The sequence below is a fragment of the Sarcophilus harrisii genome, chromosome 1, assembly GCF_902635505.1.
Source record: "Sarcophilus harrisii chromosome 1, mSarHar1.11, whole genome shotgun sequence".
Taxonomy (NCBI): Eukaryota; Metazoa; Chordata; class Mammalia; order Dasyuromorphia; family Dasyuridae; genus Sarcophilus; species Sarcophilus harrisii.
In genome coordinates, this window is record NC_045426.1 from 160,511,190 (window position 1) to 160,535,499 (window position 24,310).

At 35.3% G+C, this 24,310-nt stretch overlaps 1 protein-coding gene across 2 annotated transcripts in view; it reads left to right on the plus strand.

Annotated features, from left to right (window-relative positions):
• The window catches only part of SERINC5 (serine incorporator 5), a 113,000-nt gene that overhangs the window by 46,190 nt on the left and 42,500 nt on the right, over positions 1-24,310 (plus strand). For both annotated transcript variants that reach the window (XM_031965963.1, XM_031965967.1), the window contains exons 2-5: positions 4,902-5,069; positions 20,951-21,129; positions 22,643-22,725; positions 23,787-23,880. In XM_031965963.1, the coding sequence (XP_031821823.1) occupies positions 4,902-5,069; positions 20,951-21,129; positions 22,643-22,725; positions 23,787-23,880 (524 nt within the window). The remainder of the gene's footprint in view (positions 1-4,901; positions 5,070-20,950; positions 21,130-22,642; positions 22,726-23,786; positions 23,881-24,310) is intronic.

Genomic DNA, 24,310 nt, shown 5'->3' on the forward strand with positions numbered 1-24,310 from the left:
ATTTTTCTGTTTTTGTTCTGGAGTTGCAATTTCTTTGGTGTAAGATCTTCCTTGACCAATGCAAATTGGTAGCAATGCAGAGGGCTGATTGTCTTCCTGCTATCCCAATGCTGCTTCCCTCCATCCCTCCCCCTTTCTCCCTTCCCTTCCCTCCCTTTCTTTTTAAAACTATAGGGTGAGAGAATTTGGAAAAACGAATTACATAGAGTTGAGGTTTTTGCACCTATAACTTCACAATAGTTATAATCACAGAAGTTTAAAGCCCTGCACAACTTTTTGAATGTCTATTGCTGTCTTAGTCTCTTTTAGTTCAGAGGTTCTGACCTTTGGGGCTCAGGAACCTCAGACTTTATTTTCCATCTAGAGCTGCTAGAACATTCAAAGAACATTGAATTTGAAGTCAACACACCTGTGTTTGAACTTCCTGCCTTTGTGACTCTCAGCAAGTCATTTTACCTCTTGTGAACCTCAGTTTCTTTATCTTTGGTGTCTCAGAGGCAGGAAAATCTGACTTTAATTTGGCTTCAGACCCTTATTTAGCTCTCTGATTTCTAGGCAAGTCACTTAACCTTTGTGTGCCTCAGTTTCCTCATCCGTAACACAGGGATAACAGTTCCTATGTTACCTATTTCCTACTTTCCAGGATTGTGGTGAGGAACAAATGATATAATATTCATAAAACACTTCATAAACCTTAAAGTACTATGTAAATGCTATTGTTGTAACCAAGAGATTGGTTTCAGAAACTTGTAAGTCTTGTATAAACTAATCCAAAATGAAGTGAACAATACCAGAAGAACAATTTATATAATAGCAACAACATTGTAAAGAAAAACCAACTTTTAAAAACTCTAGGAATTCTAAGAGTTATAGAAGTACTAGGCTGCTAGTATTTATGCCACAGCTCTTTTATTGTCCTGACTCGGTTTCCCTAATTATCCTGATTCGGTTTCCCTACAGTTCTGCAAAACCTCCCCTCCCTCTTTTTCAGAGTACTTGATAGAATATCGGAATGCCTCTCCCCATCCCAAGCTATTAGAATATCAGATACTATCTTATCAAAGATGCATCTCCCCATGTTTTTGCCTTTAGTCCACTTAGTCTCTGGAATTTTAATGTCTTTTACTGCCTGCTTTGCACGTACCATCTGCTTCACTTTTAGCTAATATTTATCCCAAACACTGATAAGTACTTATTTTCATGTAGAGCCATCTGCCTTTACACCTGGCAGAAATGTAAAATTTAAAGGAGTCTGACCTCTTGGAATTCAAGAATGTATTTTTTATCTAAGATCTTTGTATTTCAGTTTTGGAACCTTGAAGGCTTCAGAAAGCTCTGTAGGAATTTTACAAAACTTTTCACACTGGGAATACTTATCACTCAATAACTAGTGCTATTTCCCCATCATGCTTACAAATAAATTTTGTTATTAATTTAGGTAAAATTGTCATTTTTACTACATTGGTCCAACCTATACATGAACAATTACTATTTCTTCAATTATTTAAATCTGATTTTATTTGTATAACATCTAAAAATTTTTTTTTGTTCACATAATTCCTAGATTTGTTTTGCCAACAAACTTTTATAAAATCTAGTTCCCAAAGAGACCATGTCTTTTTCAGTCTGATCTTTACAGTAATTTTTAAGGTGATTTGTACAAGTAGCATTCCCTTTTTACAGATAAACAAATTGGAATTTACAAAGGTTATGACTTGCTGTCACCAGCTAGTAGGGGAAAATATTCCATTTAACATCAGAGTTGTTTCCTCCATATGAATTGTTTAGACTTCACAGCCCAACTTAAGATTTTAACATTGTAACATCCTTCTTTTTCACATTTACTTTGGGGAAAGGTAATGGATTTTTTCATACTGTGTGGTACAGCATTTAATAAAAAAAAGCTGGAGAGATATCTAGAAGCAAAGCGAAGTTTATTATACGTTCTCGAGAATCGGGCGTCCTATGCATGGAGCAGAGAATCGAAGGGAGGAAGCACTGTAGGGGGCAGGGTCAACACTTTTTATCCCTAACGCAAATACCCCCTCCCACCACTGACCCTCATCCTTATTGGCTGAGGATCTTACATTCTAAACTCAGGAACTACCCAAGAAATTGAACTTGACCAATAAGTACATAGTTGCCCATATTTGACCTAACAGAAAGACACTGATGTCATAGGAGGATAACAAGGGGATTTAAGTATGCCCTTAGGGGATAGCAGGGAGGGAACTTAAGTATGCCCTTGACTTGAGGCTTAAAGTCCTTCAGGCCTACTCAAACTTTGAAATAGATGGAAGCCTTACTGGATTTTCACAACTGTCTTGAAAGATCTCACCTCATCTCGTTCAATACTGTGAATTAAGGTTTATCACGTGAACATTTTTGGATTATCAAAATACAGCAGGGTCATTTGGGAGATGTCTGTGAAATAATCTAGGGAGGTGTGTGGAAAACAGATGGAGATGACCTTCTTCACAGTTCTGCTAACTGTAGGCCTTTCTTTAACCCTGGCTATAGGGCCAGGATTAATTTAACTCCAGTTAGTTTGGTTAATTAGTCAGAATTTAATAAAGCAACCAAGGATCTAACCAGAGATTTCACCAAGAGGAACAAGTTCCTTAGGAAGAGTGAGGTGTCTGGGCTTTGTTTCCAAGTCTTTGTGAAATGTTACCTGACTTATTAGCAACTAACCCAATCTGAGGAGTGCCTTGGGCCCTGTGTGTGAAGGATGATGTCATTCTTGCCTCTTAAAGAAATCTGCTTCCAGTATAATGGCCATTAAGTCAGATTCTACATTATAAAATGCTTTCTCTTTCCAGCATATAATTATTTTTTAAAAAAATAATAGCTTTTTATTTTCAAAGTACATGCAAAGATAATTTTCAGCATTCATCCCTGCAAAACCCTTGTGTTCCAAATTTTTCTCCTTTCCTTACCCTACTCCCGAGACAGCAAGCAATCCAATATATATTAAATATGCAATTCTTCTATACATATTTCCACATTTATCATGCTGCACAAGAAAAATCAGATCAAAAAGGAAAAAAATGAGAAAGAAAAACAAAAGTAAGCAAATAGCAACAAAAAAGATGAAATTACTATGCTTTGATTCATACTCAGTCCCCATGATCCTCTTTGTGAATGCAGATGGTTCTCTCCCTCACAAGTCTATTGGAATTGGCCTGAATCACCTCATTGTTGTTGATCATCATATAATCTTTTTATTGTCATGTACAATGTTCTCCTGGTTCTGCTCACTTATAGTCTCTCCAGGCGTCTCTAAAATAATCCTGCTGATCATTTCTTATAGAACAATAATATTCCATAACATTCATAACTCATTCAGCCATTTTCCAGCTGATGGGCATCCATTCAGTTTCCAGTTCATTGCCATTACAAAAAGGGCTGCTATAAACATTTTTGCACACAGCGTATAATTCTTGTATGTGGTTCAGCTCTATTCTTTTTTTACACCATTCTCAGCCTTCTGTATTTCATTCTTATCTTTCCCAGACTCCCTTTGTTTCTTTCTCTTCTCTTAGACTTCTACTGTGTTCTAGGTGCACAATATCCTTACTTCTGATTTCCTAAAGCCTCCTATTGTATCTAAACCTGTGATCCAGGAAGTACTCCAGTATTCCAAAATGATCTACACCCAGCCTTCCTTCCTAGAATGTTAGCTTCTTATCAAAGTTACCTAGTCATTGCTCCTGTGTCTCTCCTGATATTTTTACCTAATTATCTTAAAGCCCAGTAACGGTGATGTCACTGTCTTTATTGTAAATGTTTATTTCCTACTGACATCTAGTCTTAAAGCTTTCTTGTATAGCATGTGCCCCAAATCAGAGGATTCGAGCAGACATTTAATCCAAAGCATCTGTGAAAGATACTCCCTTTATAACATATCTGACAAGTGGTCTTTCTTCCTCTGCTTGAAGATCTCCAAGGAAGAGGAACACAATAAGCCTTGAAACAGCTCATTTAATTTTTCAACAATTCTAATTGTTTTTCCTTATAACATTTGCCCTCTGTACTTCTGTTCTCTGGGATGAAACAGGACTAGCATTATCCCTATTCTAGGTGATAACCCTTTAGATAACTTGAAGACAAGCTCTCATGTCCCCTTTGAGGCTTCCTTTCTCCAGGATAAACATAGCCAGTTCCTTGAAATGATTTTCTGCCATGATTTCAAGACTTTTTAACCCTCCAGGTTGCCCTTATACAATTTCCAGCTTACTCCATCCCTAGCAATCATTTCATCCAGGAAAATAATTTCTGATGGCTCCTGGGATCCTTTGTTCAAATTGGATGATGACTCCAAAAACCTCCATTTAAAGAAATTCAAAACTAGCCATCTCTTTGTTTTCTGATATTGGTAGTCTTTTCCTCCTCCCCCGTTCCTTTCATGTCTTCCCCATTAGAGTGTAAGCTCCTTGAGGGCAAGGATTGTCTGTCTTTTTGCTTGTACATGTATTTCCAGTACTATGCAAGTGCTAGACTTATTGACTTAATTAAAGGCAGTGATTTAGTATAGTGAATAAAACTCTGGATAATGTTCTTCCTAAATTTGGGTGGCACCCAAATAGGAACATCGTGACTACAATAATTTTTTTTTAAAGCTTTTTATTTTCAAAACATATGCATGGATAATTTTTCAACATTGATCCTTGCATAGCTTTGTATTTCACATTGTCCCTTCCTTCCCTCACCCTCTTCCTTAAATAGCAAGGAATCCAATGTTATGCATGTTAAAATATATGTTAAATCCAATATGACTACAATAATTTAATTGAAAAGCTTGATAAGCTGAATGCACTTAGATTTACTACCAGAAGCTGTGGGTTCTCAATACCTGTACTTAAAGACATAAGAGCATTTTTGTGTGTATGTTTTTTCAGTTGGCTTGCTGCTGTGGATATGCTGGGTGTGCCTTGTGCTGCAAATGTTGCCCCCGGATCCGGCAGTCCAGGAGCACTCGCTTCATGTACGCACTCTACTTCATCCTCATCTCTATCATCTGCTGCATCATGATGTCCAGAACGGTAGCCACAGAAATGCGGAAACACGTAAGTCCATTTAGATATGGTGGATGCATTTTTAGTCCAGAGACCTGGGATATCGGGTTCTGCCTCCTTATTTGAATTGTTCAACCCAGGACAAGTTCCCTCACCTGTAGAATGAACGTAATACAAATATATTTAAGATGAGAAATGAATTTAGATTAGGGTTAGAGTCGATCAGTAGTTTTTGTCAGTAGAGCTGCCTATGGCTCTGATGTTGACTTAGAAAACCACATTACTATTATCTACTGTTATCTACATTTATTTTGTTCAATATTTCCCAATTATGTTTTAATCTGATTCTGGTTCATTGAAGTCTTATTTGATGATACTTCCGTAGTGGATAGAGAGTTGATCCTGGAGTCAGAGAGGCAGGGGTTTAAGTTCTGATTAAATTATTTAACATTTTTTGAGGGGCTTGTTTTGGAGGCAACCTGGGTTAAGTGATTTGAACTCAGGTTCTTCTGACTCCTGTGTCACTGCCCCCATTTAATCTCTTAATAATGGAACCTAAGATATACATGATTTGTCAGTTTTCCTCAATGATAACTATTTCTGTGATGGAAGTTTTCTGTATAGGTAAGAACATGGTTTTAGAGGGGAAAAAAAAAAGAAAGAAAAATGCTTTTATTATTTTCTTCAAAAGGTTGTCAGGAAACACACACAAAACCCTATTTATATTGATGCATTCAGTGTTCATGAGGGGTGCAAGAATCCCAACGGGTTGAATAGCAGCATTATTTGGAGTGGAAAGATGCTCCAGCTACTCTTTCTTATCTGTCTTGTTAAGGACAGGCTGTTGCTGGTGGGGTGGGGGGATCCTTTCCAGTTCTCTAGAACAGTAAATACAGAGCTAGGCATATTGCCATAAACTCAGCCTATTTCTGGGTTTCATTCTCCCTGCTTCAAATAGTGGGTTCTTTCCATATTGCAGTAATGCTGTGTTTAAATAGTCAGCCTGGGAAAATCATGTAATTTGGGATTCAGGAATAACAAAGGGGCCTGCACTCAAGTTTATAACGCCATTTTGTCTAGAAAGAAAGGGCAGAGTAAGCATAATAGAGATAAGATTTCAGGGAGAGTGCTTTAAAACTATGAAAACAACAGAGCCATTTCAAGCACTTAGGAAACATTGCTAATATCAAATTCTTACCTAATCAGTGATTTAAGTGATTGGATTTGAGGGGCTTTATTACAAAATACTCTATAATTGTGGTTGTACATAATGTAAGTACTATAAAGTAATGAAGTGGGCTTTCAAATATTCTATAATCCAGATTCTTCCCTCTCCCTTGGATGGACTTGTTAAACTGTTACTATATGCGTGCTTTTGCCATGACTTATTCTTCAATACTTGGGTTAGGAAATTATAGAGCAAACAAGATCCTCATGTCCTATTTGGGGTCAAGAGCTTTTCAGTAAGCATTTAGGGATCTACTATATGCCAGTCACAAAGCAAGCTATGTATTGGATAATTAGGAAATAAGTGATAGAGGAAAGGAAGTGGAATTAAGAGGTGGAGAAAGGCTTCCTGTAGAACATGGGATTTTTAGTTGGGAGTCAGCATGATTTGCAGGGAAATTCACATAGTTGACCAGCGCCCTTCTCACATGTATTAAAATTAGCTGAAGATTTTCAAGCATTTCTTTTTTTTAAATTTCTTTTTTTATATACAAAGCATATACATGGGTAATTTTTCCAACAATGATCCTTACAAAACTGTTCCAAATTTTCCCCTCCTTCCTTCACTCCCTCTCCTAGTTGGCAGGTAGTCCAATATATGTTAAATATGTTGAAATACATGTTAAATCCAATATATGTGTGCATATTTATATAGTTAACTTGCTGCACAAGAAAAATCAGATCAAGAAGGAAGGAAAAGAAATTGAGAAAGAAAACAAAATGCAAGCAAGGATCCTACACAACTTGGTGCATCTATGTTTAATATTGATAATGCTTCATTATCTATGGTACCCTTTAGCAAGATATAGTTTCTTTTCTTTTAATCTTTTAATCGGATCAATTTTTGCTTTTGCTTGATCTGAGGTCAGGATGGCTACCCCTGTTTGTTTGTTTTTTTTTTAACTTCACCTGAAACATAATAGATTCTGCTCCAGTCTTTTATCTTTCCTCTGTATGTATTGCTCTGCTTTAAACGTATTTCTTATAAACAATATATTGTTGGATTCTGGCTTTTAATCCAGTGGGCTATCTGCTTATGCTTTATGGTAGAGGTCACCCTATTCACATTTACAATTCTGTATTTCCTGCCATTAAACCCAAATTATACTTTTCTTTTTCCTTTTTCCTTTTCCCTCCTTCCCAATATTTTACTATGAGCACTACTTGCCTCAAGCAGTCCTCCCCCTTTAGTGATCCTCCCCCTTTCTTAAATCTTTCCCCTACTATTTCTGTTTTCCCTTCTATTTAGCCTACCCTTTCCCTTTTTGCCTTTCCCCTCACACTTTTCTATAAGGTGAGAGAAGTTTCTCGGTGAAACCAGATATCTAATATTCTTTTTTTGAGCCAAATCTGATGAGAGTAAGATTCACACAGTTATTCGTCACCCTCCCTTCTTTCCCTCAATTATAATAGGTTTTGTTTGCCTCTTCCTGAGATGTAATTTCCCTCATTTTACCTACACTTTCTCCCTTTTTTTTCTATTACAATCCCCTTTCCAACTCTAGTGGAATTTTAAATATTATTGTAACAGTAAAATCAGATCATACACGTATTCTTTATGTATACCCATAACAAAAATAGTTCTCAAGAACTATTTTTTTTCCTTTTTATCTTTTTATGCTTCTCTTGAGTTCTATATTTGGAGGTCAAATTTTTTGTTTAGCTCTGGTCTTTTCATCAAAAATGAATGGAATTCACCAGTTTCATTGAGTGTCCATCTTTTCAATCATTTCTTATTTAAGACAAGGAATCATACAGGAAAAAAAGAAATTTACATATCTTATGGGGCAGCTAGGTGGTACAGTGAGTAGAATGCTGGGTCTGGAGTTGGGAAGACTCATCTGGAGTTCAAATGTGGCCTTAGACATTTATTAGCTGTGTGACACTGGACAAGTCACTTTAACACTGCCTCAGTTTACTTATCTGTAAAAAGAGTGAAGGAAGTGACAAACTACTCCAGTATCTTTGCCAAAAAAAAAAAAACAAACCCAAATGGGGCCAAGAAGAGTTGGAGAGGACTGAAAAATGACTTGACAACAACAAGCTTTATAATCACCTTCCTCAAAAACTCCCAACAGATATTTTCTTTGTTTATTGTTGGATCCACCATCAGCTCCTAGCTGTGAAGTTATCTTTTGACAAATAACTTTTCCTCTCAATTAGCTCTTTGTAAACTCTCTAGATATAGCCTTGAAGTGTAAATCTTACAAGCTTAGCTTTGAAAGGGCTTAGCTTTGAAAGGTAATTCTCTTTTATCTTTTTAGGTCAAAGTATTTGTCTTTGTTTTTCCTATTCTTGGGTAAGAATCTATTTCCACTTTAACACAAATATAAGACAAATAAAAAAATTAATAATTATTAAAATTATTTAATTTAATATTTTTTCCATAGTTACATGTAAAGCATTTTTAACCACTTGGTTTTTTAAAACTTTTGAGCTTCAGATTCCCTTCTTTCTTGCCTTCTCACCCATTCCCTTGGAAAAGGAACATTTGAAGTTATGCAAAACAATTTATTACAATTATTAAAAATTATTTGTCTTTCTAATTAAATTTTATAATTAAAATTATATAAATCTTGTCAACTCTCTCTCCAAAGTTGACTAATTCTAGTTCTGAGCTTAACTTAAAAAGAAACAAAAAAAAAAAAACCCAAAAACTTTGGTTTTTCCTCTTGGCAACAAGAGTTATCAGCTGACTCCAGATGTATTTTCCTTTGATAGTAATAAGGCCCATTCCCTTTCTGTTAAAGTATGTTTCAGACATCTGGCTTATATAGTAGGTCCTATTTCCTATCTTTATACACAACTTCTGAAGCCTTGATTTAGTTCAGTGAGTGTTGATTTAACATCTTTGATGTATTCCAACATTGTCCTGGGCACCCTAGAGATCTATGGCACGGCCCCTCAGAAACCTTTCATTGTTTAGGGGTGAATGAAAGAATTAGAAGAAAATAAAAATATGCAAAACCTGTAAATTTAAATATAGTAATATATTTGTTTATGACAGATGCATTTGAACAACCCACTTCAATGTCAGATTTTGTTACCAGAAGTAAAAATAATAAAATAATCAATGTTAAGTTTCTTGCTTTCTGAATGGGGGAGGGGGAAGAATAGAGAATTTAGAACTCAGACTGTTAAAAGATTGTAAAAATCTTCTTTACATGAAATTGGGAAATATTTAGCAAAATAAATAAATAGATTAAAAAACAATATTGGAAACATAAGGTAGACCCTTCTCCTCCCATCTTTGGAGTGCTGACCTCTACTAGACTGGATTCTTATTTATCCTAGAATTTTTGCAAATTAGCATAACGGTCTTTTCCTCTTTGGTCAAACCACAGACCTAACCCTGAGGAACCAGAATTTTTTCCAATTGTCTCTGCATCCAGGCTGGATATGAATAGTAATTAGTCAGGCACCATTAGGTGCTGCCTAATGTGGACTGGCGGCCAAGATAGTTCATCTGCAAGCATTTATTAAGTGCTGTCTTTGTGTTGAGGTCTAGGGATACAAAGGAATGAAAAATGCCCTCAAGAAACCCCTTCTAATGGGGAGACAACATGTAAATAGCTAGATACATATGAAATAAGAGTAGATAAAAGATAATCTTAGAGCAGAAAATACTAGTTGGCCATTGGGGAGTGAGATGCAGTTTACCTGAAGGGAGATTTTTGAAGGAGGTGAGAATATTGCAGAAATAATCAGAGGCACTGAGTTGAGAGATGGAGTGTCATATATGAGGAACAGCAAGTGGGTCAGTGTGGCTGGATTATAGAATATATGTAGAGAAGTAAAGTGAAAGGCTTCCAAGATGATAGGAGAAAAGACCCAGGTGGAAGACTTTAAATATTGAAAAAAAAAATTTGATCCTGGAAGTAGTAGAGAGCCATGGAAGTTTGAGTGGTAGCAAATGGGGTGACATGGTCAGAGCTATGCTTTAGGATTTTGTTGAAGTTGGGAGAGACTTGAGGCATAGACTAAAATCTTGTTGTCAAAAGAAATATTAATTCACTGCCCAGATATATGATATGAGCTAAACACTATAAACTTGAAGAAAGAGATAGTTGGAAGTAGCATGAGATATAATGTTGTATTCTAGTGTCAGAGACCTTGTTTTGCAGCTTGCTTCCTGTATATCAAATTACTTTTTCTCTGATTCTCAATTCCTTCATCTACAAGAGGAGGGAGTTGGGCTAGATTACCACTAAGGTCCCTTGTAGCCCTAGGCCTTTGATCCGTTGATAATTAGAAATAGAATTATCTGGTTAGCTTCAGGAGTAAGGTAATTTTTGAGATAGGCTTTGAAGGATTGGATTGTAAGATTGAGATTGGTGGGGAAATGGAGAAAAGGAAGGAGAGTATTCCAGATTGGTTGGGTAGATGGAAATGACATGGGAGCAGCCAACTTGACTGATCTCAGAGAGATGAGTCTTGCTGACTCAGCTTCAGCCTTCTATATCCATTTTGTAACCTAGTTGCCCAGAATGTTCCCTATACTTAAATATTAAATTCCATTGGAGAATTCTCTCCCAAATCCTTCATTTGATGGGTCAATGCCTTAACTGACTGGTCAGTTTTACCAAAATAAATATTGCAATATGCCATGTAGACTATAGAAAATAGAATTAGACTTTTTTTGTTTTAGGCAGCAGGAGCTATTTCAAATTCTTAAGAGAGAAAGGAAGGGAAGCAAATTTTGGAAGCCATTTGCAGGATAGATTGAATGTTAGACTGGCAAGATCAAGAGAATTAAAAGAAAAGGTGATAATAATGAAAATTTCTGAACATTTTTTACTGATTATAAATATGACTCTATTAAAATTCTTAAGGGTTCTTTATCCCCTTCTTGAGCTTTTCCCTGGAGCAACAACTAGAGTATTATGGAGATTTTCCAGCATGCTAACCTTGGCCCACAGTCACTTTTGTCTCATTGGCATTTTCTCCAAGTTTAGAATAAGAGCTATCATCATCATCATCATCATCATCATCATCATCATCCCCTCATTATTCCTTCTGAATGGGAAGGCTCTCAATGGTTCAGAAGTGAAAGAACTCCTTGTGGAGACTTAACTGTGAGCCTTTGCTTTGCTTGACCCTGCTTTGAGAGCCTATGGAAATTTAGGACCATGTCTGAGAAAAGAAGAATGAAAATTGTGAAATTGCCATTGCTGGGAAGAAAAACTTCTTTCACACCCACACTAGCATTCTTTCCTTTCTGTTAACTGTATGCATGCTCTGTCTATAGTCACATGGACCTCTGGTGTGTGGGAGTGATCAACAAAAGTACAGTCCTTTAGCTTGATTTATTTAGAGCATATTTAGCTTGAAGAAGTCATAGAGGGGAAAAGAACAGGAGAGATCATCTAGTCCAGGAATTTTTCATTTTTGGGGCTCACTGGCCCCTTGGACAGTTAGTTCATTGAAAGCTATGACTTCTCAGAATAATATTTTTAATGCATAAAAGGATTATAAGAGAAACTAACTCTTCTGATGTACAGTTTTCAAAATATTTTTTAAAAAAGCTCATATACTTCAATCTAGTCCAATTATATAAACAAGAAAATTAAGGCCTGAGGAACTGTGGTGCTCTCCCAAACTACCGAATTCTGAAATGACACTTAAAGGATTTTTTTGTATAATTTGTCATACCTGGATATCTTGATTCTAGGTAAATTCGGTATTGGAAAGAGCTCTGTATTTGGAATCAGGAGTCCAGATTTCAAATCCTAATATTTCTATTTACTAATGTAAATAGAATTGTAGGATCCCTAGTGTTTTCATTTATAAAATGAGAATGAAAAATAGGTGTGCTACACTAAGATGTAAGATGATAGATGCCTCTATCAAATAAGGCAGTAAAAATAAATTGCTATATAGCTGACTGCTGTTATTTTTCAGTAATAGTTTGTGTCTTTTTACTTTTTTACACATGCTCTTCTATTAGTTATTTGTGCATAATTCTTGGTCTATCTTTCCTCTCTTAGATTACAAAAATCTAATGTAGTACGTCAAAAATGTTTGTTCAATTGAATTGAATTTACAATCAAGCACTGCAGAGAGCTGTAGTGGTTTCTCATACCTTCTTCCCCTTTCATTTTAATAATAATATTTATATAGTTCTTTACTATGTTCGAGGTGTGCTTATAGATATCTCATTTGATTCTCATAACCACCCTGGCTTGTAGGTTATTATCCTCATTTTACAAATGAGAAAACTGAGGCAAAGAAAGATTAAACAGCCTGTCCAGAGTCATACATCTAATTAGTGTTTGAACTAATTGAACTCAGTGCTCTGACTCCAAACTAGGTGCTCTAAACACTAGCTGCCACTAAAGAGTAATGTGTATACTTTTTAAAATTTGCAATTTTTAAATTAAATTATTTTAAATTTTCAATGTAAAAATATTTTTTAAAATTCAGAAATGAGAAATTCACTTTGGTAGTTGATCATTTCTTTTGTGATTTTCTTCCAAATCTTAATCTGTACCTTTCCCTTTTTTTCAGGCCTGACTTTGCCAGAAATCATTGCTGGCATCTTCTTGGATGATGGTTCTTTGTGTGCCTTTTCCTCTCTTCTTCCTTTTGGTTCTCACTAATTTGTGAATTTCTTGGGAGTAATGTCATTTTGGCTCCCTTTGCTGTCCTTTACCACGTGATATCTCCTTTTAGGAATGAAGTTATTTTGATAATGACTTGCTGAGGCTGAAAGGGAGGGTACATGACTGCATACTATCCATAGCACATAGTTATTTGGCCATGGGAGATAAAATATACTCTTTGCTCTTAAGATTAATGAGTATAACGAGATGAGACATATTCACTTTATAAGGATGTTATATCAGGTTCTTTGTAAGTCTTTGTAAGTGTCATATAATAAATGTCAATTATATAACTTATTTGTACAATATATAGTATGTTTTAAAAATTCAAGTGATTGTTAAGACATGATTATAATGATAACTAACCTTAATATTTGAAATTACTTTCATCACATATCTTACAGTATATATTTGGACAGTTCAACCTGAGTCTAAGAAATAGTTCCCTGAAAAACCCATATCCCAGACTGCTCCTTTTTACTAATGTGGTCTAGGTTTCTGAAAATGTTTCAGAATTTTTTGAGACCCTCATTCTTCCTGAAACATCTCTTGGTCCTAATGCAGCCTTCTGTAGCCAGCTAATGCCCCCTTTTCCATCCCTCTGGTTGAGTATTTGTGGAGAGGCTGTCTTTAAAGCATGGTTGTTTTATTAGGAAGGAGGAGGGATGAAACTGTCACCTTCAGTCTGTATTTGGTGGCTTTCTATGTGAAATAGGACTTGCCTTAAAGTTGCTCTGAAAACAAAGAAATTCTTCATTGGCAAATAATATTCAACTTTAACCCAGTATTCCCTGTACCTCCCCCAAAACCAAGCAAACCAGATCTGTCTGCTGAATGTGTTAATTTGGACTCTGGTTTGAATGGAAGACCCTTGCCAATTTAAGTGAATTTTGTACTTGAGACTGAGTGACCATAGATGCTAATGGGAATGTTGAAACCCCTGGTGGAAATGGGTATTCTTAGGCCAGTTTCCATGTAAAATATGAGAGCCAGACCAGCTTCAAAAAAGAGTTGTTAACCCACTGGATTCTTTTGTCTCAAATTTTTTGAAGATTTCTTTTATTCCCCTTCATTATATGCTTTTCAAAAATTTTCTTAATGAATTCAGAGAGGAAAGTATCCTCAGAGATGAACATGTTGAGGTTCAAGTTGCCAAGGGTAGAAGGGGATTTATGCTTTTTGCTGGGGAACATCAAAGATGGGGCGGAAGATTAAGGGGAAACTCATTAGGGATGTGTGTGTGTGTGTGTGTGTGTGTGTGTGTGTGTCTGTCTGTCTGTCTGTCTGTTGGCAGGCATCTGGGGGGGACCTCTGTTCCTTCCCTCCTTGTCTAGTTAATTGTGAGAAAACTGGTTTCTAAACAACTTTCTCTCTCATCCAGATATCATCCAGACATAACACTGTGTGAGAAAGCAATAGTTTCCCATAAAGAAACTTGAATAACTTGAAAGGGTTTCTTTTAACCTCTTCCCCATCCTCCCTCCCCCTACTTTCTTGCCTCAAGGGATATCCTTGTCCCCTCTTCCCCACCTTCCACCCCGGACCCACAGAAATGCCTGCTGGGAGAACAGCAGTGGAGAATGAGTTCTGTACTAGATGCACCAAAGTGAACTAATGCTATCCTGCTGAGATTCTTTTTGAATCTGAACCAAGGACAATGAGGTTTGATTCCTATCCAGTAATTAATAAGGTTGCCAGGAAGTAGAAGAAAAGAAACAATACTTATTGTCATGAGCTGATGAAGATAATTTGTCTTTTTTTTGGTGTCAGATGTTAGCTAGATCTCTGCTTCACAATTGGCTTATATTGTGGCTTTGTTTGGGGGAAGAAGAGGAAAAAAAGATGGTCAGAAATTGTCTTCCTAAGACTTTCCCTCCTCCTCCCCCCAAATTAAAGATGCTTTTTGCTCAATGCTAGCATGTGACAAGGAAAACAGGCCCAATTGTCAGGCTTTTGTGACTTCTTACAATTTGTATCAGAAAGTATTATCATTTCTTATAGATCTTTTGTGTAGCAAGAAGAGCAAGAAGGTGACATTAAAGAGCAAAAATGAAGACCTGTGAATTTTAATATATATTTGATTGTGTCATACTTTTGATCACTCATATTCTGGTAGAATGCTGGGCTTAGGAATCCAGATCATTTAGGTTCTACTTCGGCTTCTGACACTCTTCCCCTTTCTCAATTTGTCTTTTTTGTTTCCCCAGCTTTTACTATTGATATTAGTTTCTGGCCTTTTTTTTTTTTAAAGTCTGTTCTAAGACCAGGTTCCCCTTCCAGCCCTAAAATTCTCTAATATATAATGATTTCATTTATATTCACTAATACCAGTTGGCAAGTCACTTAAATCCACTTGTCACAGCTTCATCATCTGTCAAAAGAATTGGAGAAGGAAATGGCAAAACCATTCCAGTATTTTTGCTATGAAAGTATCCCAAAAGGACTACATAGAGTTAAGTATGACTGAAAACCAACTGAACAATAACAATACAGTCAAGGATAGGGTTCAGTTTTGTGTTGCTGCCTCCCAGGATGCCCTCTGTGATAAGATGTACTATTTACTTCAAGTTGGAAATTTAAAATCAGAAGGGGTTCTGAGAATTGATCTAGCTCAGACAAACAGTATTTTAAAGGTGGATTTAAAAAGGGTATATAGATTTTAGGACTCGGAAGTGCTGAGGGAGGATTGGCTTATACTGCAGTGTTTGAGGGAAAGGAGGAGAAAAGATGATCAGAACTTACCTTTAGAATGGTCAAGAGATCTAGTTAACATCCAAATACCTCTCCCCTCCAAAAAAAAAAAAAGATATAAAAAGAAAAAAAATTATCTTCACCAGCTTAGGACAATAACTATTGTTTCTTTTCTTCTATTTCCTGGCAACTTTATTACTTTGACTGGACAGAAATCAAGCCTCTTTGTCCTTGGTTCAGATTCAAAAAGATTCTCAGCAGGATAGCCATTAGTTCACATTGGTGCCTGTGGTGGGAGGCTGGGAAAAAGTAGATTTGGAGGCAGTGATGAAGATTCCTGAAAGTGGGGCCATAGGTTCCAGTTACCAAAGGCTAGGATATCAGGAAATATGTCTGGTTTATCTCTCTCTAGTAGTATGTCTAAGGATTATCATTTTCCTTCATTTGTTGCTTCTGACCTCTCTCCTAAATAGTCAGGCTAGAATTCACCCAAAATGAAAATGTCATATAACAAAACCCAACCCAGTCAGGTGAGAATCCCAACTTTGAAGGGTGCCAGAAAAATAGCTTTTATAGTTTTGATTGGCCATCCTCATCACTGTTGAACAATTTTGAATTGCTAGGGAATAAATCTTTATGTTTAATCTAATTCCCTCTCCTTGCAACTTGAGCCAGTTTTCTCTTACTCTATTTTTGGTGGAGATTAAATTCAGATGAGCACCATCTTGGGTGAGAGAGCTCTTCATATGCTTCACATACTTGAGTATTACTATTCAGCCCTTTCTTATTCATGTTGAATAATTGAAAAGACTGAGGTCTCTTAGTTTTAACTCTTTAATTTGTTTGTTGAGAGCCCTGGTATCTCATTCTTTTAAAAAATTGATAAACATGTGCATGTATATGTTTATATATATGTCTATAAATATGTATATCACTTTGATTTCTAAATAAAATCATTGATTCCTTGTAACCAACAATTTTAAAAAGAAAATGATAAAATGAATAGCAGTTTAGCAAATATAACCAATGCTTCAACTAAATCTGATATTAAGCACTGTTCTACTCCCCTATCCTTTTATCTCAGTAATGAAGGCACAGAGAGGTACATTTTCTTCTCTCTTTTTTCATGGCCAGTCTTGATCATTATAATCAAAACAGCATTCAGTTTCTTTCTTTCTCTCTCTCTCTCTCTCCCATTTACATTGTTGTGATTGTTTTCTGATTTCTTTTTTGACTGTGTATCATTTTATGGAAGTCTTTGAGTCTTCATTTTTAATATTCTTATTGTACAATACTATTCCATTACCTTCATATACCACTATTTGTTTCTGCATTTGCCACTCCATTAACATCTATTTTCTTTACAGTTTTTATTGCTACTGCAAAATTCCTTCTGTCTTTGATCTCCTTGGGTGTGTGTGTGTGTAATATATAATATATGCACAGGAGTAGGATTTTTAGGTTAAATGATATGAAATAATAAAATATCATATGATACAAAATAAGTTTAATTCCAAATTCTTTTCCAAAATAATTGGACCAATTTGTAGTCACACCAACGGTGAATTAATGTACCCATTTTTAAAAAGCTTATTTGTATTCCTGTTCTTATAGCATTAACTTTAACATTGCAGGTTAAACCATAGCAGATAATTTTGCAGAATTTCAGTTCCCCTTTGGCTGTCAGCTGAAGCTAGCAATGTAAGGGTCCTGTCACATTAATGAAATCTGTCCTAGGAAAACATCTTTGTTCAGCCCTGATATCCCAGGAGGATCTTTTTGCCTATTAGTGTGGGAAGAAATGTTATACAGAAACCAGTTTTGATATACGGAAACCAGATATAAGTTCTAAGCCGGTTGAGGACAGAGACTATTTCATTTTTCATTTTTGTATGTCTTGTGCCTTAATCTCGGTGAATTTAAGGTCAAATTTATGTTGTGACTAATCCAAAGTGCTAGGAGTTCAGTGACATCTATTTATCCTGTCCCAACAAAAATGTACATAACTGGGAGAACTACAAATACAAACTCTTAAAATTAAAAAGGATCTCAGAGGTTATTTATGGCAATTCTTATCTGATTAGGAATTCCTTCTACCAATAGATACCTTGTTTCAACTTCAAGATTTCCAGTCTTCTTTTGGATAAGAATATCCCTAAGTCATTTAGCCTATTTCTATATGACTTGGTTTCACTTTGCTCTTTCTATTGCCTGTTAATATGGCACCCAGATCTGAACATTCCAGATTCTGAGGAGACTGGGGCTATTTATTACTTTTGAAGATCCTGCTTTTGGAAATGGGAAGGGTAGCAGCTCTGATATAATATCTATGTGTAGTACATAGTAGGTACCTATTGCTTATTGACTATATGCTTATTGACTTCTGTTAATAGCCTAATGTAGAATTGCAACAATATAGAATTATTATTGTTTTTTGGCTTCGTTGTCAAATTAGTGATTTCTATTGATCTTATTACCTGTTAAAACTCCCAGGTTCTCTTCATGTAAACTCAGATGCATTTGGGGAAATTTTAATTAACATTTACACATAAATAGAATAGTTTAATTAAAGATGAAATAGATTTTGCTTATATATCATTTTAAGGTTTTACATGGTATTGATATTAAAGAGCTACAGCATTTCTAGAATAATTTCTCTAGAAAAAATTTCTAGAGAAAACTCCCATCTTTCTTCCCTTTCTGCTGCTTTTCAATCTTTATATGACTTTTGTTCTTAAAGTCTCCTTTCAAAAGCTATCTAAATAGCTGGCTCTCTCTCTCTTTCATGTCCCCCCCCAAAAAACAAAACAAAACAAAACAAAACAAAACAGTATAGTATCCACAACTATATTTGCTGTTTGACCAGTATGCTTTTTCTCTATTTCTTGGCCTATCTATCCACTTTTTTCTCACTGGAATGCCAGAGATCCTAGAAATTAAGAACAGAAAGAGATGTTTGAAATTTAGTCTTGCCCTTTACTTGTTAGGCATGAAAAAATGAGGACCTAGAAATAGTAAGTGATTGGTCCAAATTATAGGTAATAGAGCCAAGGATTTAAAGCCAGATCTTTGGATTATTTGGGACAGTTGATCTCATAGGTGCACATATACGCTTTTTTCCAGGTATCATCTCCCTTTCACAATCTATAGTGTTTCAGTTCACAATACAAAAACTTTTCTATTAATAAAATACTTGTCTATAGGCATAACTTAAAACTTTTCATGGACTCCTTTGTATACAAATTTGCTTTTATTGTAAAACCAAATGGAGTTTCAATGTACTTATAAAAAACATCTTATGCTAAATTAATATGTAAAGTGAATATCTCCTAATTTGTTGTGTGAGCCTGAAGTAGTTTTACATTTGTTTAAAGTGAGGTATGCTTGTAGAGGTCTAGAATTGGTTATTTTCTGCTGGATGGACAGAGACCAGCTATATTATTTTGAACTGAGTATTATTTTTTAAAACAATTTTTGACCTTGAATTTGTTTCACCCAACCTTCCATGTGGTCATCTTGCTTGCAGAGAAGTTGATACAAGGCCAGACAAATCAGACAGATCAGTGACCTTGATGTTCAGGAGAGGTTTCTTCTGAATGTTTGGTCAGTCTAAGAAAGTAACACCCTTTGGCCTGAGATATATTTATCTTTAGTATAGAATATGTGTGTAGCCTGTGTTTTCTTTGTTAAAAATCAGGAAAGGGCTTGGAACAACAAATACTTGACCAGAGCAAATTATCCTTGTTAAACTTTAGCCTTCTTTCTCCTGTATAAATTTAGCTTTTTATTTAAGACTAATACTGTATTAAGTCATGTCTAGAATGTATAGAAGGTTTGGGTAAGTATTTGGGGGTGGGGTTGTCTTTATTTTGGCTGAGATGTGTGAATGACCCATTGATTCAGTGTGGTGGAGGCAGAGTCCACTTTCACTGCTAGTTCTCTTAGAGCTTTCATCCATCTCCATGTTAGACGTACATACTCATAGTCCCCCACCTCCTCTGTTCTTTCCTTTCTATTGTGACAGCCCTTGCTCTCAAACTCCCTTTCCATGTTACTTCTACTCTTGTGCTGTTTCCATCTTTTTGCAATCTTGGAAACTTACTCTTCTATGGAAGCATCTTTTTCTTGTCACTTCTGTGACTTCTGCTCCTTCACTTCTGCTCTTAGATACACAAGAGTCAGAAAATAGTTACCTTATTCCTTGTTCCTTACTTCCCTCTGCTACTGTCCCTCAGGACCCTTGCCTTCCTTAAGGCCGACAGAAACAAAGCTCAAAAGTAAACTGGAGGAGGAGGGATAGGATACCCCTCCAGCCCTAACTTAGGTACCCATGCTGTAGATGAACTTAGATATTTACCTGGATGCTGTGGGAAATAGAACACCTTTTGTCTTTATCTCAGGGTCGGACTCAATTAATGAATGCACTTAATGATTTGTTCATTGATTTGAACAGTGGGATAGATAAGTAATCAGGAACACTATAAAGTTGAAATGATCTCAGGGGGTCAAGAAGGGGAAGGGCATGAAGCAGGAACAGAAAAAGGGATGATGGAGGTGTTTCTCTGTGTGAAGGATAACTGTAGGAGGAATGAGTCACAGGGAGAACTGGAGGGACAGGAGCCCATGTTCAGTGACAGGAATTTCAGTCTTGTCAAGGATAAAGCTTTCTTTCCTTGTCTTGTGACATTTGGATGGCATTACTGACCTAATGATATGAAACTTGTAATAATCTGATACTTAAGCATTTGCTTATTGGACTGAACAAAGAAAAGATGTTTTCCTAGAACAGATTTCATTTTGTGTTAGGACTGTCTACAATTGCAGACCTCAGCTGACAGCTAGAAGAGGAAGTGAAATTCTGCAAAACTCTGTGGTGTGGTTTGACATGCTGTGTCTCAAATCAAGAAGTATTTCCCAAAACAGTATCAGCATTTAATAATAATTCTCTGTAATCTCAAAGTTAATGCTATAAAAACAGTAGTACAAAAGAGGCTATGAATTTGTCCAATTATTTTGAAAAGGAATTTGGAATTAAGCTTATTTGATATAATATGAGAGGAAATGACTTTTTTTTTTATCTTCTGCCTGCCTCAGTTTTCTCCACTGTAAAATGGAGATAATAATAGTACTTACCCTCTGGGGTGATTGTGAGAATAAAATGAAACATTAGTAAAGTGCTTTGTACCTCGCACTGAGTAGGCTCTTAATCAGTTCTTGTTTTCTTCTCCCATTCCATCCCCCTAAAGAATTTAAAATCTTTCAGAGGAAAAAAAAAGTTCTTGGAAAATAATTTTGTTTACCTTAAACCTTGTTTCTCCATGCCTTTTCCCCCTTAGTCCTACCCCGTGGCTTTGATGTGGAAGCATCTATGTTGCCTAATTTTAAAAATTATTTCTTCTCCTTTCCATTCAGATTCCTTTTTTTGAAGACATTTGTAAAGGCATTAAAGCAGGGGACACTTGTGAGAAGCTGGTGGGCTATTCTGCGGTTTACAGAGTGTGTTTTGGAATGGCCTGTTTCTTTTTTGTCTTCTGCTTATTTACAATCAAGATCAACAACAGCAAGAGTTGCCGGGCCTACATTCACAATGGGTAAGTGGCTGTTATATGGGTTCCTGTTTCCTTTTGTTATTAAAGTTTAGTCATTTTAGTCGTAACCATTTTACAGATGGGAAGACAAGGGCAAGCAGGGTCAAGTGATGTGCCCAGGGTTACATGGTTGCTAAATGTTTGTGGCTGGATTTGAATTCAAATCATCTTGACTCTGGACTAGACGTTGTCCCATCTAATTGTCCCATTTCCTTACCTTGCTAATTTCTCTACAGTTCTGAAGAATCTTTTTGATTCACTTTGAAAACACTTTCTCCCTGTTTTTTCAGCTGAAATATAGCTAGAAGGTAGTATGTCATGGGGGCTATCAGGGCATCATGAGGTCTTGAGAAATTTAAGTCTGAAGGTGCTGAAATCTTCTTTGTATAGGGTGAAAAACACCAAGTTCATTTCAGGTATCAGGAGTTTTATACAGCTTCTCTTTTTTTTTCTTTCTTTCTTTCTCAGTAGTATTTTGTTTTTCCAAATTCCTGTAAAGATCTACATTTTTGGAACATTTTGTGTTCCAAATTTTTTTTCCCTCCTTCCCTCCTTTACCTTTTCTTCTCCCCAAGACAGCAAGCAATCTGATACAGGTTATTCATTATGTAGCTTATCTTTCTCTCTGTTGAGTTGTGGTATTTTTGTTTCCTGTAAGACTCCAAAGCCTATATCTCTATCATCACAGCTATGATCATATATTTAGTTTCAAGAGGCTATTAAAATTTTTTTTATTTTATTTTAAATTATGGAATAAAATAAGCATTTTCATAATGTAATATTTTTAAATTTATTTTTTATTATAGCTTTTTATTTACATTATGTATGCATGGGTAATTTTTTAGCATTGACCCTTGCAAAATCTTCTGCTCCAACTTTTCCCCTCCTTCTCCTTCCCTAGATGGCAGGTAAACCAATTCATGTTAAATATGTTAAAGTAAACACAATATATGTATACATGTCCATACAGTTATTTTGCTGCACAAGAAAAATTGAACTTAGAAATAAGGTAAAAATAACCTGAAAAGGAAAACAAAAATGCAAGTGGATAAAAACAGAGGAAGTGGAAATGCTTTCATAATGTAATAGTAAAAAATTATACATGAAACTGCAATTCTATTATGTATACAACTTGCTGTTCCCTTTAAATATATTATAATCATGTCGATTTTTTTTTTCCTTTATGTCCCACTTGCTCTGCCCTAGAGATAGTTACCATTAGACATAAATATGTATATATGTGTGTGTTTATGTAAATGTATGTAAAAATCATTCTGAACTTCTATTAATCAGTTTTTCCTCTGGATGCAGATAGTGTCTTTTCTATACCTTTTCTAGTTAATTTGAGAGACTAATTTTTTCAAAGAACAAGGTTGAAAGTATCCCTAAAGTGAATTGTTGCTCACTTTCTTTTAGAATATTTCTTTTGTAAGCAAGTTACCTGTCTTTTTTCAAAATATTTAAATTGTATTTTTATTTTATACTTAACATTTAAATTCCTTTTCCTCCCTGGCAGATTCTGGTTCATTAAACTTTTACTTTTGGTGGCTATGTGCTCAGGAGCATTCTTCATCCCAGACCAGGACACATTTCTGAAAGGTAATAATAGGCAGTTTGGCGTCTCCATTTTGTCTTGTATAATTAACCACTGGTGCAAGCTAAAGGGAGTTTATTGATCAAAATGATCGTTTTCTTGGATCTTTTTCGGAAAGTACTTGCTTCTTTCCTTTGTTTCTTTGTTTCCACCCAATCTATATATTTTGCTCCTATTTTCATATTATTTACGTTCTTGCTCCTTGACTGTATATATCCTGTTAGTTCTGGGGTAATTAGTAAATACTATGAAACTATAACTAAGAAACTCCCAGAAAGTAGTTTAAGAAGTATTTATTTTCTTTTTCCTCTCTCCTCTGAGTTCTCAGCTTCCTGGGGAAAAAAAAGACAAAATCCTTTTTAACAAACATGATAGTGAAGAAAAGCAAATTCTCTCATTGCTCATATTTTAAAATGTATATCTCGGTGAGCAGGCTGATTTCAGAAAAGCCTGGAAAAACTACATGAACTGATGCCAACTGAGAAGAATCAGGAGACCATTGTACCAGCAAGATTATATGATTATCAACTATGACAAACATGGTTCCTCTCAACAATACAATGATCTAAGACAATTCTATATACTTGGGATAGAAAATGACATCTGAATCTAGAGAGAGAACTATAGAGATTAAATGCAGATCAAAACGTAATATTTTTGCCTTTTTTTTGGTTGTTGTTTGCCTTTTTTTTCTTGTGGTTTTTCCCTTTTGTTCTTATTTTTCTTTCACAACATGAATAATGTGGAAATATGTTTAAAATGATTATACATATATAACATATATCAGATTTTTTGCTGTTTTGGGGAGGGAGGAGCTACGGAAGAGAGGAAGAAAAAAATTGGAATTCAAAATCTTACAAAAACGAATGTTGGAAACTATCTTTCCATGTAATTGGAAAAATAAAGTACTATTGAAATTTTAAAAATTGTATATCATTCAGAAATGTAGCATAATAAGCTATGAAATTTATTAATTTATAAGTCCTAAAATGCAATTAATAATATATAGATGAGTTAATCTTAATAATTTATTGATTTTGTGTATGTGTTGGTTTCTGCTTTGCAGCATGGCGCTATGTGGGGGCTACTGGAGCATTTCTTTTTATAGGAATACAGCTCATTCTACTTGTGGAGTTTGCACATAAATGGAATAAAAACTGGTATGTATTATTATAGTAAAACATTATAATGGTACTTGTCAAAGTCAATTTATCTTACGCAGAAATGCTTCTTTTTTCTTTTGAGAGGTTTCTTAGTCTAGTTATTATGTTCTTTTAACTTAAATTTTTTTTTCTCATGTGCTCTGACAAAAAGTTCAAAATCAATTTATGATCTCCTGAATATTAAATATATTTAGGTTCTATTAAGTAGTTATGGAAGCACTTAAGATCCTCATGGTGGAAAGCTGAGTAAATGTATATGCTGGGTGTAATAAATAGATATACATTCATGTGTATAATATATATGTATATAATATCCACATATACACATACATGTTTGTAATGTTGGATCTTTCAGCTATACTGCTGACTACCTCTTTCTTTAATTATCTCTATTCCAGATTCTGACTCTTTAGTTAAAATTATTTCA